The sequence below is a fragment of the Lepidochelys kempii genome, chromosome 6 (genome assembly GCF_965140285.1).
Source record: "Lepidochelys kempii isolate rLepKem1 chromosome 6, rLepKem1.hap1, whole genome shotgun sequence".
Lineage (NCBI taxonomy): Eukaryota > Metazoa > Chordata > Testudines > Cheloniidae > Lepidochelys > Lepidochelys kempii.
Window position 1 is genome coordinate 23,312,012 of NC_136385.1, and position 20,602 is coordinate 23,332,613.

At 40.5% G+C, this 20,602-nt stretch overlaps 1 protein-coding gene across 1 annotated transcript in view; it reads right to left on the bottom strand.

The window, feature by feature from the left end:
- DEAF1 (DEAF1 transcription factor) overlaps positions 1-20,602 on the bottom strand; it is a 43,918-nt gene that overhangs the window by 6,100 nt on the left and 17,216 nt on the right. Inside the window, 3 exon segments of the mRNA XM_073347137.2 lie at positions 5,491-5,520; positions 5,523-5,598; positions 9,878-10,128. Of these exon segments, the coding sequence (XP_073203238.1) occupies positions 5,491-5,520; positions 5,523-5,598; positions 9,878-10,128 (357 nt within the window).

The following is a 20,602-nucleotide window of genomic DNA, read 5'->3' on the forward strand; positions in this document are numbered from 1 at the left end:
GTAACTGTCATGTAACCACAGTGTTAAAGCAATCCCACTTCTCCACTCCACCCAAACAGGAGCTCATCCGTTAAACTGGCTGTCTGAGGGCATGTCTACACTAGGGGTGCACAACATCGTGTAGATGCTTCCCACACTGATGGAAGGGGTTTTTCCATTGATTTAGATAACTGACCTCCCCAGAAAAAAAATGAGCAGTACTTGTGGCACCTTAGAGACTAACTAAGGTGCCACAAGTACTCCTCGTTCTTTTTGCTGATACAGACTAACACGGCTACCACTCTGAAACCTGACCTCCCCGAGCGGCGGTAGCTAGGTTGATGAAAGATTTCTTCTGTCAACCTAGCCATGTCTACACTGAAGGTTAGGTTGGCTTAACTACAGCACTCAGGGGTGTGAACACTCCTATACACATGTAGCTAGATCAATCTAAATTGTAAGTGTAGACCAGGGCTGAGTCTTGCATGAGATGACACTTACCAGAAGAAGCAGTGCAGGTAACAATGGTATACGGCTAAAGGCATTTCATGATCACTAGCTTGAGTCAAATTTCGCTTGAGTAAATTTGCCTCAGACCACTAAAAATCCACATCTACACTACAATAGAAAACTGCAGCACTGAGTCTCAGAGCTGGGGCTGCAGTGTACACATTTGGCCTCGTGCGGGAGCCTGGGCTCTGACCCCATGCAGGGGGAGGGTCTCAGAGACTGGGCTCCAGCCTGAATGTATATACTGCAATTTTTAGCCCACAGCTGAGCCCCACAAACCTGAGTCAACAGACCCGGGCCAGCTGAGGCTGTGTCACAGGATTTTTATCGCAGTGTAGACGTACCCAGGGAGACCAGATAGACTCTGGAGGAATGGAATAGCCCATAAACGAGAACAGGGGGAAAAAAACCAGACAAAATAAATGTCTCAAACCTTTTAGAAACGACACTGGGCTGTGCAATCCTGTCCCCCAAAATACAAAAACAAAAGTGGAGGTAAAGGCTCCACTGCAGTCCAGCTACCCTAGTAGAACTAAATGCCAATCTAGTCAAGTCAAAGAACATGCATGCAAAACCCTATGGATTTACTATAATCTTCACACTAACCGAGTAGACACATTTGGCAAGGACAGACTGGCAAAGCTGGATTTTTTTTTAAATATCAGACCAGGTTTGTAACTTGGTTTCTCTGAGATGCAGCGGTACAGCCATCTGCTCTGCTGTCTCGTATTTGCTGGCATAAGTAACCGGTCCCAAAGCAGTTCGCATTGGGTGTGTCTCAGAGGACTTTCAGTTTTTTTCCCCCCCAGTCAGTTTCTGAGTACAACAGATGTTCTCTTCTCCCCACAACCCCCTGTGGGCCCACATAAGGAAGGAGTGAAACCAGATTAGATTCAGTGCTGACCCAGAGTTAAACCTCAGGGGAAGTTTAAAAAAAAAACCCTGATATACCACCATAAAGAAAAGTAGGTTTACCTGAGAATAGGTCCCCAACACTGAAACAGATTAAGGGCTTAATTTCAGATCATCTTTATGACCTGGCATCAAGGCATTTACGTTCCTGTGAAACCACAACCTTAGAAATCCTTAAGTTACCATGACATGGGATCAAATTAAGAAACTCTTGGGAGTTGGAGAATAATAGACGGAAATATCTCACCCCTTATAGCAAGAGGCTTGGTTTAGCTCTGGTTTTATTAAATGAAGAGACTCAATCTATGTAGCATGCAAAGTACCATGCACAGAATCTTTAATACTTCTAGTCCTGCTTAGACACAAGTGAACAGAGTCATACTTGCAGCAGAATTTAGTAAGTACAATTTTCTGCCTAGAATTTGATGCCAAAATTCTGTCCAAGCTAAAGGCAACCTCAGTGGAACAGCAACAATAATCACTACTTAGAGATTGTGTTTCTACTTTGGAGTCAGTTTTAATCAGAATGACGTTTCCTGGGCAAAGGTGACCTCAAGTCTTGAGACAGACTGGAACTGACAATTTACACCAGCTGAGAATCTGGGTCTGACCTCCACATTCTAGCTAGTGTTTGCTCTTTTGCCACCTTGCCAGATATTTATTTGCGCAAGAGAGGCAAAGAGTCATGCTGGAAAGAAAATGCATGTTCTTCCAGGAAGGTGAAAACAGGCCTTGTAGTATCAAGTGGAAGGCAAACTACCTATAATACCAATTAGCTAACGTGAAGTGTGGGAAAATGCCACACTGCTTCTATAATTTTTTTTTTTTTGCACTCAATGCTCTGGTCTGTATGACAGCAATTAAGAACATAAGAGTGGCCATACTGGGTCAGATCAAAGGTCCATCTAGCCCAGTATCCTGTCTTCCGACAGTGGCCAGTGTTTTCACAGGGAATGAACAGAGTAGGTAATCATCAAGTGATCCATCCCCTGTCACTCATTCCCAGCTTCTGGCAAACAGAGACTAGGGACACCATCCCTGCCCATCCTGGCCAATAGCCATTGATGGACTACCCTCCATGAACGTATCAAGTTCCTTTTTGAACCTTGTTATAGCCTTGGCCTTCACAACATCCTCTGGCAAGCAGTTCCACAGGTTGACTGTGTGTTGTGTGAAGAAATACTTCCTTTCGTTTGTTCTGAACCTGCTGCCTATTAATTTCATTTGGTGACCCCTTGTTCTTGTGTTATGAGAAGGAATAAATAACACTACACTTCCTTATTTACTTTCTCCACACCAGTCATGATTTTATAGACCTCTATCATATTACCCTTCAGTCATCTCTTTTCCAAGCTGAAAAGTCCAAGTCTTATTCATCTCTCTTCATATGGCATCCGTTCCATAATCCTAATCATTTTGTTTCCCTTTTCTGAACCTTTTACAATTCCAGCATATTTTTTTTTAGATTAAGTGCAGCATGTTAAATATTCCCCTCCAACACATGCACACACGAGCGCAGTCCAAACCAGCCACAACAAACCCCTCAGCAGTGGTCTACACAGTCACACAAACAGATGCACCATGCTGATAGCCAATGAATTCTAGCTCTAGGGGGCTGCCACAGGCTGTGAGCTCCATAGCGGAGGACTTTTCCCCTACCTAATTTTCAGTGAAGAGATATAGGATAGCCACCAGGAAGCACAGCTATCAGGTACCCATTCTAGGCCCCACTCCTTCCTGGAATACGCAGATGAAGATATTTTCACCTCCACTTAATTTATTTGAACCAGGAGTCCTCCAATTACGGGCCACAGACCATCAGCAGTCTGCAGAAACTGAGTCACTTGAGACCCAAGCAGAGGGAAACTGAGTGTGGAACTGAATCAAGAGAATCTCTCTCTTATAATATGGTCTCCAGAAAAATTTGGAGAACCACTGATCTGAACTGTGCCTATTGCTGTCCTATGTAGCATAATCCATATACTAACTACTTTTTGTGTACACCTAGATTCCTTAAATGCCGGACTCTTTTTCATTTAATTTCATGCCTCCTGCCCTGATCTGTTTCAATCTTTCTGGGAAAAGAATTCAGACAATCCAGCTGTTAAATGATCTAATCTTTAGCCTGGTCCTTAAAAGTTGCATCCCCTCTAGCAGTGTTACATTGAAGGGATGGGACTTTTTCTATTGTTTTTCTACATTAATTCACAGAGGAATGATATTTTATATTCATATCTTTGGCTTAGGGTCTTGGGCTTTTTTAATGGCTTAAACAGTATTCATTTTGCACAGAATATGGGAACGGATTTTTGGTGGGTTTACATTTTCTCTAAAACCTGCTCGAACTAAATGGCAGCTTAACAAACACTAAAAATGTTAGATTTTGCAGGCATTTCGGGCTTTATGTAAAGTTGTGCCTTTCATCCATTCCTTTTGGGCTTATCCTGAAACATTCTAAGCACCTCCTATGAAATGCTGAGCATCCTCAACCTTTAAATGCAGAGTATCCCCCACCATCATCCCACTCTTTTTAAACAAAAAGACACGGTGAAACCAGAATTCAGTGACCAATCAAATGTAGTCTTTTAAGGGTCTTTCAATAAGGGTGGCTGAGAATTTTACTTGATTAGAAAACAGGAATATCAAAATATGAAATATCAAATCATACTTCCTGGACACCAATAAATATTTTATTGTTTAACACACAAATACTGAGACCTTCATTTTTATACAAACACATGAAATACCAATAGTTGATAAAAAAAGGATTTTCTTTAACGTGTGATAAAAAGGATTTTCTTTAATGTGTGAGATCACTTTTAGCCAAAACACAGATGTCTGTCTGTCACTCACAATAAGCTGACCGTATGCAAATGATGTCTGGCGTTTCCATGTGAAAACATATAGCCATACACAGAACTAAAGTATCAGCTGCATGCACACCAAATGTTCACATATACTGGGTGTGTCTTATGGGCACTGAGGTCCAAAGTATTTCAACAGATGTCAGTGTCTCATATCTGGGACTAGTTCTAGGAAGTCTCTGATTGCAGAGAGATAGTAGAAGTGGTCTCAGTTCAGAAAACCTTTGGGGTGATGCATAATAAAAAGTAGCTTTTAACACTGATTTCATTATAGTTTTAAAATGCTGGAGTTATTTAAACTTTGAAACTCAGACATGATCAACACTGCATATGTGTATCAATGCTCTGGACCAGTAACACCAAATTACAGCGAATTTGTAATGGTTCTAATGGACTGACAACGCATCCTAACCATTTGTAGCACTGAGGCAGTACTACCTGCATGAGACACTCTGGTGTGCAAACTGAGACAGTTCTACTGTAACAGTAACTGCGCCAAGGGGGTTGCTACAGTAAATGGTGGAATCTTATTTTTCAGCTTTAAAAAACTGCTATGAGGATAATTTAAAAAACGTGTCTGATTAATACATAGATTCTCAACCGGGGGAGGGTGGTGTCAGACTTTCTAGGGGGCACAGACATGGGTGCCAGAAATAAAGGGGCTAAACAGCCATTACCCCCCCACTTTTGAGAACCTGAACTCAGCAGGGATGCAACTAGGGGGAGTCCAGGACACCCCACCCAGAGCTAGGAGGCATGGGATGGCAGAGAGCTTTCCTTGCTGGCATGACGGAGGAACGGCTGAGCCAAATCTGAGTGAGTGGAGTTATGATCTGGTGTACGGAGTTGCAGCATCACTCCATTTTAAATGGTAAGGGGTGTTTTTATAGTACCATTTGACATGCATTTTGATGAAGCAGTAATCTGACCAGTATGCTCAGAACAAACACATTAGCAACAGGAGGTGGCAGTATTCTTCTTGCTATTGTAAAGGGTGGATGCTTCAAGTTAAAAAAAGAAAAAAAGAAGTGCTAAGGTGGGGTGTGATTCAAAATGACTGGGAATGGCCTGGATTAATACTTTGTACCTCAATAATGCCTTCCATCCAGGGCTCTCTCAAAACTTTTCTAACACTTGTTAAGACTTCACCAAGCCTCTGTGAGGTAAATACTATTGTTATTTTATTGATGAGGAAACTGAGGCACAGAGCCATTAAGTGACTTACCCAAGGTCACATAAGAAATTTGTGGCAGAGCGGAAATAGAACCTGGAATAGACTCCCAGTCCTGTACTTTACCCACCAAACCATGCTCCTTAAGCCAATTTCTATCAACTAAAAAAAAAAAGGACAGTCAAAATTAGTCCCTGAATATATACGTAGACTTAAAAATTACAATTATATCTTGAAAGAAAATATTTGAGATGTTCAACTTACAAGTTTGGAGTTTGTGATCCTACATTTCCATTAAGAAAAGGAGTACTTGTGGCACTAATAAATTTGTTAGTCTCTAAGGTGCCACAAGTACTCCTTTTCTTTTTGCGAATACAGACTAACACAGCTGCTACTCTGATACATTTCCATTGTAACAGCTGAGGGCTTCACAAACATCTAAACTGGAGCATTTTCCGGCTATGAGCATGAGATCTGTGATGCTATCATTGGTCAGAGGCAAATAAACATCTGAACACAGGATTTGGGAGATACGTGATAGAGGAATGGATTTTCGAATATTCCTTTTAAAAATGTGAACATTTGTTGTCTTCATATATATTCCGTTACTGTATCTGGATGAATTTTCTTTCTAAAAGAAAGAAGCCAGCCTTAAACAGTCCAGCCTTAAACCCACACACTCACTTGAACTATCTAGTGTCTAGCGATTGCCACAGGTTCCTAAGTATACCCAGTGATCTAACACTCCTGCCCAACTCAGACACAACAGATGACTTTAAGGAACGAACCGCAGCCTAAAGCCTGTTTTGCTGGTTTTCATCAATTTATATGACACAACGCTGAATATATTTTTATTTGCTACATTTAGCAAGTCCCCTTTCCCAAAAATTCTCTCTCTGCAACCTCCACCCCTTAAAAAAAGATTTAAAAAAAAAAACATTCCAGTGACTCAAATGAAACATCATCAGACAGTAACATTAGTACAGAATATCAGAAGGAAGGTCTATGTCAATAATTTGACTGCAAATGTTTTTTCAGATCAATGGTCAAGTAACAAATGAAGACCTAGCCCCAGCACAAATCTCTCTTTCAGTCCACAATAACTGGAAGTGGAAGTCTGTCTTTCACATGGTTATGAATTCTACAGATCTCAACACAAGAAAAGCAAATACCACTTTACTGTACATGGCACAGCTTGATTCACTTCAGCAACACCAATTAAATTGCTGTCATTTGGAAATTGCATGGTTCATTTGCAATATTTAAGGATTAGCCAGTCTTTAATAGTGATATCAACACAGCTTCATTATTTCTCACTATCCAAAAAGACTAAATCAAAGGTAATACATGGGCAAACTTTCCAGTTTGCCGCCTTCTCCTGCCAGTGAATGTACACTTCAACTAAGCTAAGCATTACATATAAGGTGTCAAATGCCAAGATAAGAGTCATGTCGCTGAACTGAGCAACAATTCTGCAGATGTGCAAAGAGCGAAGCTTGTATTAACAGCTGTAGCAACAAAGCTTGTTACTGAACAACCCATTAGTGGAAGCCGGCTGATTTCCAATCTAACAGATTTTTTTCTTTAATCCTGATGTGTGTTAAATTCACATTCCAGGAAGATCTGACTCCATAGCTCTGTTCTGGTTTAATCCCTTATTTGGGCTTGCTCTGCATTTCTTATCTAATGAAAAGATCTTTCATTTCAAAATACTTAAAACGTAGCATTGCAAAGCGATTGCACAAAACTGGTGGTGATCCTGAACAGAGGTAAGATAGCTACTACATTCAGCATTTCTGTTAATGAAAACTGATGAAAGCCCCTCCTGATTTGTCTACAACTCTACATTAACCAGTGGGGATTCTCTGAACATAGAAAATGCACATTTGCTCTGTTCATTCCAGGTACTGCTACAGAATGGATTCTCTTTACATTTAGCTGGTTCATGCAAAAAGTAAAGTAGATATTTACAAAACAAGGTTCCTGTCCAACACTGAACTGTGGAGATTTGAAAACTCAATTAGAGTAGCAGTTACTTGTGATGGAGCAGTCTCAGCAAGATCCCCACCCCATGCTCATCTTAAGTATCAGAAAGTTTACTTCAGCTACAAAAGGTTCTTGTGTTACAGACTAAGACAACTGGCTTTCAACATTGTCAGATCCAGACAGTGTTTGACCAACATAATTAAAAGTGGAAAGCCAACTGTTTGAGAATTAAAATAAATGCCAATGTTATGATCCCTGCCCATGCACCCTGAGCTCTTCCCTACAGTGAAATTCCCTAGAGTAAATATAAATCAAGAAATAGCTACATGAAAAATAATCCAGATTTGTTTTGCTTAAATATATTTACCAATAACACCACATACTTTTATTATACTTTTTAGCAGGGTTTTCATTTTTTCCAGGTATTATTGCAGTTGGTTCCATTAGACACTAAAAATCATGGACTCAATAAAGATACTGGATTTATGGTTCATTACAACAATCCAGAACCCAGTAACCCTCCTTTCTCCTATGACTGCAGAGGTTTTAACCGCACACTTCACCTTGAATGATTTCTTGCAACATGCATTAACTCCTTATACTTAACAATCCGTTCCACATTGTACTTAGCCACGACACTCTGAGTGCCTTCCAAAGACCTGAAGAAGAGCTCTGTGTAAGCTCAAAAGCTTGTCTATTTCACTAACAGAAGTTGATCCAGTAAAAGATACTACCTCCCTCAGCTTGTCTCTGATTTTTTCCAGAAGGCATTTGCTGAAAAAGTTAATTTAGACAAACCTGGAAGCACCGATTCCAATTATTATTGGTTGGATAAGTTTTGCAGAACCAAAAGAAAATTAGTATTTTTTCTGGTTGGGTAAAGGGATCTGTGCAGCCACAAAAGTAAGAGTTTTACAATTGTTATTAAGGGTCATTATAAATGACCACATCACCTACACAATTTCTCAAAAGAATACAGTGCCACTCAGCAGCACGAGTATCAGCAACATATTACAAAATAAGAATGTAAGAGGCAGAGATGGTACAGCTGGGGGTGTATGTTACTGACAAAAAGTCACTCTCTCTCACAGGCTCACAGCAGTTGCCCTTGTAAATTAGCGCTCTGAACTGCTGTGCAACAGCTGGATTTGATCCCTCACTTCCTGTGCCAGCAGAGAATAGGAGCAGCATAGTGAAGTGAGTAAACGCAGCCCTGGTGGGAGGGTAGCAGTCTGTATTGCCATCATAGATGCCTTCATATAAAGTGTGCGTAGCATCAATGGCCTTCTAATGAGAGCCCCAACCAGCCTTCTTCATCTGGGAGCCCTGAGGAAAGACAGGGCATAAACTGGAGAGGGGGAAAAACAAACAAACAGACAACAAATTATAAAACAATAAAAACATCTGTGCCTGCAAATATCTCCTCAAAGACCTGTGGGTCGGATTCTCCAATGCCTCATATCCTGTGTAGTCCTTACACCTATATAACTTGGGTGCTAAATCAGAAAATAGCATTTGCACCCACTGTGAACAGGTGTAAAAGACTACACCAGTTGGAATGTAATGGAGACTTAACCCCCTCTCCCTCCGTGTGTGTGTTAATCAAGAAAGAATCTGTTTCTCAGTACAAACAAAAGTCAGTTTTGTTAAAGTAACTAAAATCCTGCTCAGACTGTCCTGCTAGCTCTCAGCTCTAGCATCCAAGTCCTGCCAGATACAGTCTTTCATGGATTCTCTCTATACCCTTATCTAGGAGACCCACAGAGCTGGAGTCAGCAATGGCTCTGACAGTATCAGAAGTTCGTATCCATGGCAATAGATGCTAGCTACACTTTGTTATTCAGCAGTAAATAAGACAACAATTTGCTGAATAAACATTTTGCCCAATGTAAACTCCCCTCCTCCCCCAAAAAACAAAAACAAAACACACTTTGCTCAGTAACATGCCACTGCCCCATCCCTTGCTCCTCTAGCAGGAAGTCAGCAGCTTGAGTAACATCTTTTAAATGTTTGCTAGTTTGCCATAAAGAAAGCAGAGTAACTGTCTAGTTAAGCAGTTGGAGCTTTTGCCATTTCTTAGTTGTGTGGTATATAGGTCTTGCATGAAATCAGCATCCCCTTCCCAGACACCAACTGATCCTCGATGCCAGGGCTCAGAATTTGTGACCACTGAAGCAAGAATTTAATCTATTTCCGTAGCACCCTCAGCTTCTTAGAATCCCAGAGTGCCCTCTTCCCCCAACACAAGACATGAGTAACTGAGTGACTTCAACAGAAGTTATGAGGATCCTGCAGGGGTGATGAATAGGACTCGAGGTTTCTGAGACTATCCTCATTAGTCAATCTTTCATTCCAACCACAGGGGAAGCCGAGTAAGGTAGCACTTTGCTCACTTAGTAGTCGGAAACAAAGATAATACAGACTCGAGCAATGTCATCTCTTCCAGCATTGTTACCTCTTTCCTCTCCACGTCGGCTTGGATTTTTGCTTGAGTAACAGCAGCCTCCCGGAAGGAGGAGCTGGCCTGTTTAGCCTGTTCAATCAGGGTCTTCAGTTGCTGGGCTGTGTTCAGTAAGGAGTTGACCATCTCCTCCAAGTACAGCCAGCTCCGTTGCTCTGTCATCTCTAGTCCATTCACCACTGAGGGGGATATGGCTTTGGTGGGGGTAGTGGGTGGCACAGCCAGGGCAGGAAGAGACGTCAACACTGAATATTAAGAAAACAAAACAAAGCACACAGGATTGAAGTGATTCAACTCCACAAGATGCTTCTTTTCATATCTCAGCTAGAAGTTCAATCTAACCAAAACCCAGTTAAACAAATATGATCAAGCCACTCAACAGATTAGTGACAGAGGTGTGTGGAGTGATCCCGTGTGGAACTTTCAAACTTGAGGACTGAGGAACATATGCCCTTGAAAAACTTAACTCACGGTGACAGAGGGGTCTGTAAAACCTATGACTTATTAGGGAGGGAATTAGCTACAGTGCAACTCTAGTGAAACCTAACGCAGTCAACTTGACAGCTGAGCTTTTTGGAACCTAGGTAGGCATGGAAAAAAGATTGGGGCCCTAGGAGCAGCACAGTAATTGGCTGTTTCTGCTACAATGATCAGCAACAAAATAGTTAAGGTGGACATTTGTCAACTTTGAGTTTCACAGCTAGCTACATATTAAGATGAAGGTGTGTGGTGGAGGCAGTTCACGCTCAGAGCTATTGTTTCAGGCTGTCTGCAAACTCAAGACAACAAACTGCATTCATTTACACCTGATTCACATTTAAGAGGATTGCTTCACAACCATGAGGGCTAGATACATTTTTGGTTTTGTTGTTGTTTTAAATGATAGCTTAAATTCCAGAATATAACTCTGCAGCATAATTCTGAGAAAAATCCCAGGCCACAAAATCCTACAGGACCCTGAATATACTGAAAAGCTCTTTGAGGGATGAAATTCCCATTCTTGGAAAGTGTTGCAATTCTTCTAGAAACCTTATGGAGGAGGATAAAGGTGCAATGAGATGGGCAGGCTTGTACTGTAGCCAAAATATTCGAAATTGGAGCATGCTAAAAGTTAATCTACTTCCATATTTAAGTACCTAAGGAAGGTCTGATTTTCAGAGATGCTCAGTTAAGGAGCAGTATTCAGCGCCTCTGAAAATCAGGCCTCTTACCTAATTGCCTAAAATGGAAGTAGGTGACGAATTTCAGAGAATTGAGAATGCTAGTCTGTAACTATACCCTTCATAAAATGAGTAGGATAAAGTGTATCTGTTCACATTGCATACACTCTTGTTCTTAGATTCACAGGTGGAGTCAGCCCGGTGAGCCAGCGTAGCAGGAACAGGACCACAGCAAGAGTACTTCTAGCTCCGGAGAACACAGATAAATTATTATCCTCATATTCTTATCAGCACTGGATAACTGGAAGGACGGGCAGGCCCGAATTGTAGGTAATAGCTTTATTTGTTATAAGCAGATGGGGCTGTGACCTGAGAAGTACAATCACAGGTCACAGAGCCATGAATAAGCAGGAGCAAATGCAACAGCCAGGACTATCCTTATTTGCCATATTCTCACATGAAGCAATTAGTTAGGAGACAGTTAAGGCTGACTGTGTTGCAGAGGAGTGCAGCAAATCCCTTCTCCCATTAAAAACATTTACACACACACACCCCCACTTCTACACCTTTTAAAAATAGCCCTAAATGTAAGAACATCTGGAAACTAAGTTCAGGTAGTCAGGCAATTCCCCACTGCTACATGTTCCTTCTTCACTCACTGTCATCTGAACTAACACAAAGCAAAGCAGGGACCACAAATTCTTACACTTTGTTTTTGCAAGCGTTCACGATGTCAAACTGACTCATGTAACATGTGGGAGGCTGGCTGCACTAGCATTCACTGTAGCATGGAATGTTTAGCAAAATATGAGATTAATACAGAACGATGAACATTTAACAGACTATAACTGCACCGTCCCAAAATTTATATTCTAAATCTCTCTGGGAGTCTAATTATGGCTAAGTCAGACACACTTGCTACAGCAACGGTGCATTAGAAAGAACAAAATATCACTTCTCTTTGCTCCCAGCCATGAATTTTTCATATTTACCATATTGCTAAAAAGGTGTACGAAGGAATTTAACAAAATCCCACCAACTTTCAAAATATATTAGCTATCCATATATGTATTTCTATTGTGTTAGTCACAGGAAGAGTATCTTGGAGTGTTAAAAATGGCCAAATGAACTGCAGTGATAAAATGAAAACTGAATTAATCCCGGATTTACAAGGAAAACAGTCACTCCTGCTATTAACCAGGCTGTGGAGGGGGGGCATCCAGTATTGAAATAAGTTTACATTAAATGTTAAAAAAAACATTATTCCACTGGTTCACTGAAGTTAGCTTGGAATGAACCATTCAATGACATAAGATACCTTGCAATCCACAGCATCTGTGGCTGACTGCACTCAGGAACCTCTCATTCGCATCTCTTTAGATCCAGTATCTTTCAGCACTGTCACAGATTTCTGGCTTCCTCTTCAACTGGATACACCCCTGAATGCACTGTGCTGGTGAAGTTACTTTCACCGGGGAACCTTGCTGGAGCCGCTAACTGGCCTAGAAGGGATCGATTAAGTGCCCCCTTTGTTATATTGCACAGTTTCACAAATTGTGTTCTTCAACACATTCAGCTCCCAGTGAAATCTTACTCAATTTGAGGAACCCTCCTTGTAATCATTTTAGAATGAGTATCTAAAAATCCACCAAAAAATGGCCTTCCTCAATCAGATCTGTTAGCTATGAAAGCGTGGCAACACAATCTGGTACTTTATTTCAATAATTTTTCCCTGTCAATATATTCACCAAGTCTCTTGCTGTTATGTTTGGCTATTAAGATGAAACAACCCATGGTGAAAGGATTCACAGAACAAAAACAAACAAGCAGAGCCTTCAGCTTTAGCAGGCTAGTAATCCCCAGCATAGCTTGCCATTGCCAAAGCAGACACCTATGAGTATACTAGGCACAAAAAGCAAATGTTAATACTAGGGCTGTCAATTAATTGCAGTTAACTCATGTGATTAACTCAAAAAATTAATTGTGATTAATCGCACTGTTAAATAATAGAATACCAATTGAAATTTATTAAATATTTTTGGATGTTTTCTACATTTTCAATTATATTGATTTCAATTACAACACAGAATACAAAGTGTACAGTGCTCACTTTATATTTATTTTTATTACAAATATTTGCACTGTAAAAAACAAAAAATAGTATTTTTCAATTAACCTAATACAAGTACTGTAGTGCAATCTCTTTATCATGAAAGTTGAACTTACAAATGTAGAATTATGTACAAAAAAATAACTGCATTCAAAAATAAAACAAAGTCCACTCAATCCTACTTCAGCCAATTGCTCAGACAAACAAGTTTGGTTATAATTTGCAGGAGATAATGCTGCCCACTTCTTGTTTACAGTGTCACCTGAAAGTGAAAACAGGCATTGCAGGGCACTTTTGTAACTGGCGTTGCAAGGTATTGATGTGCCAGAGATGCCAAACATTCGTATGCACCTTTATGCTTCGGCCACGAGTCCAGAGGACATGCTTCCATGCTGATTGTAGAATAGCAGGGTTGGAAGGGACCTCAGGAGGTCAATCTAGTCCAACCTCCTGTTTAAAGCAGGACCAATCCCCAATTTTTGCCCCAGATCCCTAAATGGCCCCCTCAAGGACTGAACTCACAACCCTGGGTTTAGCAGGCCAATGCTCAAACCACTGAGCTATCCCTCCCCCCAACGACACACATTATTAAAAAAAAAAAAGTGTTAATTACATTTGTGACTGAACTCCTTGGGAAGAATTGTATGTCTCCTGTTTTGTTTTACCTGCATTCTGCCATATATTACATGTCATAGCAGTCTTGGATGATGACCCAGCACATGTTCGTTTTAAGAACACTTTCACAGCATATTTGATAAAAATGCACAGAAGGTACCAATGTGAGATTTCTAAAAATAGCTACAGCACTCAATCCAAGATTTAAGATTGTGCCTTTCAAAATCTGAGAGGGACGAGGTGTGGCGCATGCTTTCAGAAGATTTAAAAGAGCAACACTCAGATACGGAAACTACAGAACCCGAACCACCAAAAAAGAAAATCAACCTTCTGCTGGTGGCATCTGACTCAGATGATGAAAATGAACATGCTTCAGTCCACTATGCTTTGGACCCTTATCGAGCAGAACCCGTCATCAGCATGGACGCATGTCCTCTGGAATGGTGACTGAAGCATAAAGGGACATCTGGCACGTAAATATCTTGCGGCACTGGCTACAACAGTGCCATGTGAACACCTGTTCTCAGAGTCTGGTGACGTTGTGAACAAGAAGCGGGCAGCATTATCTCCTGCAAATTGTAACCAATCTTGTTTGTCTGAGCGATTGGCTGAAGTAGGACTGAGTGGACTTGCAGGCTCTAAAATTTTACATTGTTTTATTTTTGAATGCCTTTTTTTTTTTATATAATTCTACATTTGTAAGTTCAACTTTCATGATAAAGAGATTGCACTACAGTATTTGTATTAGGTGAAAAATACTATTTCTTTTATTTTATTACAGTGCAAATATTTGTAATAAAAAATAAATATAAAGTGAGCACTGTACACTTTGTATTCTGTGTCGTAATTGAAATCAATATATTTGACAAGGTAGAAAACATCCACAAATATTTAATGAATTTCAATTGGTATTCTATTGTTTAACAGTGTGATTAATCACGATTATTTTTTGTAATCGCTTGACAGTCCTGATAAATACTATCATTGTTAAAAAACACACAATGGCACATTTATACACTAGTGACAGAAGCATATCTACAAATACCATTGGTCGCAGAGCAATGTCCAACACAGCTGGAAATAATGGTGTTAAGGATATAATAATGAAGTTTTCAATTCTCACCACTGCCTGATGATAGCCTTTGAGAAGGGTCAGAATAAAATTTCTCTTCCTACCAAGTTTGTCTCTCTATTTGGCATAGGCAGATCCTCCTCTGTCTCCTGCATGATGAATACACCTGAATGTAACAGTGCTTTCAGTAACAACTTCAGGCTAAGTCTTCATCTAGTGCAGCAGCACTGTGAATGATAGCTCAGCTCTGAAGAAGGTGTTTGACAGAGTAAATGCTGCTGCAGGGTACAAAATATTGTTTTCACTAAAATGGCAGCTACCGGCTCTAGAGTTATGATAGGAAGTTTACTACAGGGGAGGTTCTTGAAAATAAAGCAACACACCAGGACTGAAATCTTCAAAGCATCTAAAGGATCTATCCTATAACTTTAATGGGAACCGGACTTTGAAAAACTCAGCGTAGGTATCTGGAATCATATGGATATTGCCATTAGATACTAACAGCCCTCTTCAGGTTGTCAGACTAATTTCCCAAAGGAGGCTGTGATCTCCTCAGCAGTGGTGAAAGCAAAGCCAGAGAAAACCATCTTTGTCCTCTTTTGCTTCAGACTGGGGAAACAGAACTTAGCACAGTGGAACTCTAGCTATCAAAAACTCAAATACAATGAAACACCATTTATAGGTCCCAATTCAGGAAATCATTCCTGTTCATTTTACGCACAGGCTTATGCCTAAGTACATACTTCAAAGTAAGCACAAGCTTAAGTGCTGTCCTGAATAGGGATGGGTTTATGTGCTTTCCTGAACTGGGGCTGTACTGAAGTAAACTGAAAGTCCTCAATTGCTTCAATACACTGCAGCAATGTATGCAATGCAGTTTTGATTGTAGTGAACCTCAGCTTAGTGAAGTTCTTGTCAAGAAAAGTGATTTCACTGCATCAAATATTGAATATTCAGTAAGTCAGGGACTGAAATAAGTGTAATAACATGTTAGCAATTTTCAGGTCATAATTTATCACTCGATATACCAACGATAAGAGAAAGACAAATCTTGTCATGAATTTAGATGAGGTTAGTACTTCCTGAAAACCAGAAGTAGCCAACTGTATGATACGGTAGGTTGGACAGGTGACCTTTACTGACAGGTAGCACTGCAAGTGCAGGAACATGAAGCAGATGACTGACATTTTTCCCTGAAAACCCTTATTAAGACACTAAATTAAAACAGATGTTTGCACACTATAATCACAGTACCACTTGTATTTAGAGACATTAAGGAGACCTGCCCTCTTTCATAAGAGATTGTTTGCCAACAACTTCTTCCAATGTTGGATTTTCTACACAATAAGGACTACAGTTTGACATTTGATAACACTATCTAATAGGAAATATTTGTGCTCTCTCAGTGTTAGCATACGACTCGTAAACATTGACTGGCATTTACCAAACTTCATTCACTTCCTTTATGAAAAGACCAATATTTAAGCAATAGACTCACGCCCTGAAAGAGAAGCAAAGATTTAAATTTATTTTTGACCGAGCAGAAATTTATCGCATTGCTCTACCCAGTAGTGCGAAGTGTAGCTATAAAATGTCATATGCTACTTCGGGATTAAAGAGAATCAAAATCTGTCTGGAAAGATATATTTAAAAGTTATCCCAAAGCACACAAGGTAGCCAACTAACTGAATAATTTCGCAGTTCACAAAAATTCTCACATGCCTACAAACTGATCAGCAGAGGCCTAGCTTCGCTTTAAAAATATTGTTATTGTAACATCTTGTATTACAGGCCACAACTCCAAAACAAGTGAATACAGGCTTTGCAGATGTGCTTCCTGTCCTGAAATATCTGTGCCACCACACTGTGCCAAAACCCAACTCTGTCAAAACAGAAAGCAAATACTGAAGAATATGAGTGGCCTGGTAATTATGTTATCAAATCTTTGCTTTGTAATGTGGACTTCAGTTTATCTGATAAAAGCACTAAAAAATAGAAAGGCCTGATGAGGGTTAAAAAGGGAAGAGGAAATTAATTTTTCCTTCTGGTTTACAAGCTGCCCGGCTCATTTCTGTATTTACATATCCATTTCTTGGAACATAAGAGAATTAATAAAAGGGCTTAAAAACTGTTCACCTTCAGCTCCCGAGTGTTAATAACCTCCGCATTTCATTAGCTGCCACATGAATAAACATCCATTTGGCTCCATCCTGAATGGCTTCATAGAATCAGAAATTAGAGAAGCGAAAGGCCCATTAGGTCATCTAATCCAACAACCAGCCCGAGCAGAGTACTTGCCTACTGTATGCTTGCTGTCCAGCTTCATTTTAAAAGCAGTGGCCCCCGAACTTTTCAGGGTAATGCTCCCCCTTACTCCTGTCTGCACTCCACGACTGCCAGGGGGGTGGTGAGGACTGGTCACTGACGTGGGTAAGGGGGCCAGAGCTGGGGCCAGGAACAGAGACTTGGACAGGGGCCGAGGCTGGGGTCAAAGCTGCGGTCAGGCTGTGGTGGAGGCCAGAGCTGCAGCCAAGGCCAGGGGCAGAGTAGGGTTGGTGGCACTCCCTCCCTGTCCCCCGTGGGGGCTGGCCCAGGCCCCGCTGTGCCCCCCGAATGTTTCTCCATGGCCCCGAGGGGGGGCACATCCCACAATTTGAGGACCACTGTTTTAAAGGGACACCATGAACTTAGAACAACCCAACACTTCTGTCTGGAATGTCTATTCCCTAGTAATTGTTACAAGTGACATGAAAGATTAAGTGGAAGAGATCAGTGTTAGAGACCATTCTATAGCTGAATGTAAAAGTTACATTAATACAACATTAAGTTTGCATCAAATAATTATATAAAAAGTGTTCAGACCCCACTGAGCATGCTTGGATGTGATTTTTCAATTGCTTATTAACTTTGGTTTTAAATTGCACCCTCCCAAGCCTACCATAGGCTATAGACTAGTTAGGAGGAGGAGGATGGGCATAGTTGTGGGAGTCAGGCATTCTGGGTTCTGCCACTAATTTGTCATGTGACTGGACAAGTCATTTAACCAGTTTTCCACATCTACAGAATGATAACACTTTCTCAGCACATAGGTATTGTAAGGGTTATTTATTTGTAAAATGCTTTAAGATAATCAGAGGAAAGGCACAACAGAAAAGTGCAAAGTGCTATTACAGGTTTCCCAGTCACAGGAAAAATGGCTGAAGTTCGAGACAGGTCAGACTTTTAAACAATAAATTTAAATTCACCTTTGGGCTGAAATAGTGAAAGATATGAACCACTTATGCCAAAGGAAATTTGCATTCCAGTGATCACTGTACTCCTTACCAATTCTTATGCAGAATAGCTCTATGGAACCCTATGGGCCTGCTCCCGCTCCCATTGAAGCCTGGTGTCAGCTGGGGCCTCTAGGTGCTACTGCAATACATATAAATAACAGCAGCACATCTCCCCTTAATTTCAATGGGGCAAGCTCTATGAACATAAAGCATTTTGCCAACATTTAGTGACTAAGCTCTTTCTTGAAATCGCACCATGTACACAGCTTTTCAAAAAAAAAACAAAACAACCTACCAATGATAAGCCACACAAAATTAATATATTAAGAAAATCTTCCACTGATGTGTAGGACACAGCATCTGTAAGATGCCACCTTACTTGTCAATACAATCAGGATCTACATATTCAATTATTTTCAAACCAAGATCTGCCCCGGCAACAAGAACAGGAATTCAAGAGACAAACATTGTGAAGGAGGGATATGTTTAGATCACAAAATTTTTTCCCATTCTTTCAGACTGATACTTTTAAACAGTACGGATGGAAAGTTATTTTGCTTATACAGTATAATTCTGTTTGAACAAAAACTTGTCATGTTTCTTGATAGATAGCACAAGAATCCATACTTTGGTTATCTACTTTACCAGAACTCTTCTGTACTGATTATTGGAACTGGTAAGACAAAACATTGCAGTTCATAAGATTTGTGCTAATTTTTTGAACTAATTAGTAGAAAGTAAATCTTTTCTCTGTTCAGAATACTATTATCACATTGACTTCAGAAAACAAATATATAAAGGGCACAAGTCAGTCATATTCAGATCTTATCCTACATCCACTAAAAAAATCATTGCTATGCTGGCATCAGGTCATTAGTGCTGTATGGAAGGACTCTAGCACCTATGCATTATATTGCACTGAGTGCACTAGAGAACACACATTTTGGGAAAATAAAAGGTTATCAGCCAAGTATTTAGACTTTATGCCTAGAAAACGCATGCAGCTCCCAATCTGCATAGTGGCAATGTTTTGGAAATAGCTTGTCCCCTTTTCAAATCCGGTAAACACCTTCCCCAGTTTTCAGATATATCACAAAACCTGTCAGTTGCCATTCCTGAGGGACTGGTTAAAAGGCACTAAGTGCATCTCAGTTATCAACCTGTGTAACTCCCAGTTTGCTGTTGACAGGTTGAGGTTTTCTTGACAGGTTGACTATGTGTCAAGTTTTACTGAATCAAATCCCTGTTTTACAACTGTTGTTTTGGTGTAGAAGATAGCTTGTGAGGCAAACAAGGAGAAATTCCCCATTCTTTTAAAAGGAATCCTTCAGACAAGCACCACTCTCCTTCCAAAGGCCTGCTACCTCTCCAAAGGCCTGCAAAGGCCTCACTGTGCATTCTGTGATTGATACTGGGAAAGGGGACGGAGACAAGCTGACCTGAGGAATGGGAGGGGACAGCAGATGTACTTTGTCCACTATCCAGACTTGGAGAGATCAAGTGAAAATAATACATCCCCAAGTCTATATGAACTTTTCGGTGTGACCACTGCAGCTAAAGGAAACCCTAGCAGCATGACTCCCACAATTACAGGGAGCTGGGAGGGGATCCTAAAAGGGGTCATACTCAATGCAGAGGGAATGATCTGGGCCAGTGTTTTTCTTCTTAGAAGTCATAAGGCACACCACAGTTTCACTGAGCAATAAGCATGAACTACTCTACATTTAGGAGGGACAAGGCCTATTCTTAAGCAATAATACTGTTATTTTCCTTTCTCCCAGTGGAAAGCAATCCCAGTCCAGTGAACGTCAATGGAATTGAAAGCAGTGTCCCAATCGATCACTTCTAAAAACACCTATTTATCAGTTATGTAGAATTTTTTGGGGTGCCTCTTTCAAGAAAGAGGACATTAAAGTGCACAATATTGTTATAGCCCTGTCAGTACCAGGATATTAGAGAGACAAGGTGAGTGTGGTACAAGTTTTAGAGTTTACACAGAGCTTTTCTTTAGTATCTACGTAAGCTCGAAAGCTTCTCTCTCTCACCAATAGAAGTTGGTCCAATAAAAGATATTACCTCCCCCATGTTGTCTGTTTCTTACATTAAAGGTTAGATTTTCAGAAGAAGCAGAGCAGGGGCATGCACCTGTTTTGCCTGCAACACTCAAGTTTAGGTGTGTGCTTTTTTTGAGGGAAAAATCTACTGTGCTCTCTTTTTAAAGTTTAATTCTAACATTCTGTCCACACAACAACTTTCAAGACCAGTTAAGGAAACTAGCACAGTTTAAAAGAGAGCTGCACAATAAGCTTTTACAAAACTATTTTTGAACTCTGCTCGTGGAGACAATATAACACAACGCAGTTGTCATGTGGAAGGAGCTTTGTAGCATTTGCTGCAGAACTCCACTAGTTCTCTCCAAAACTCCCACAATACACAGTAAGATACCAACAAAGGCTACATCCCTTTCCAAACCATGTATGTACACAC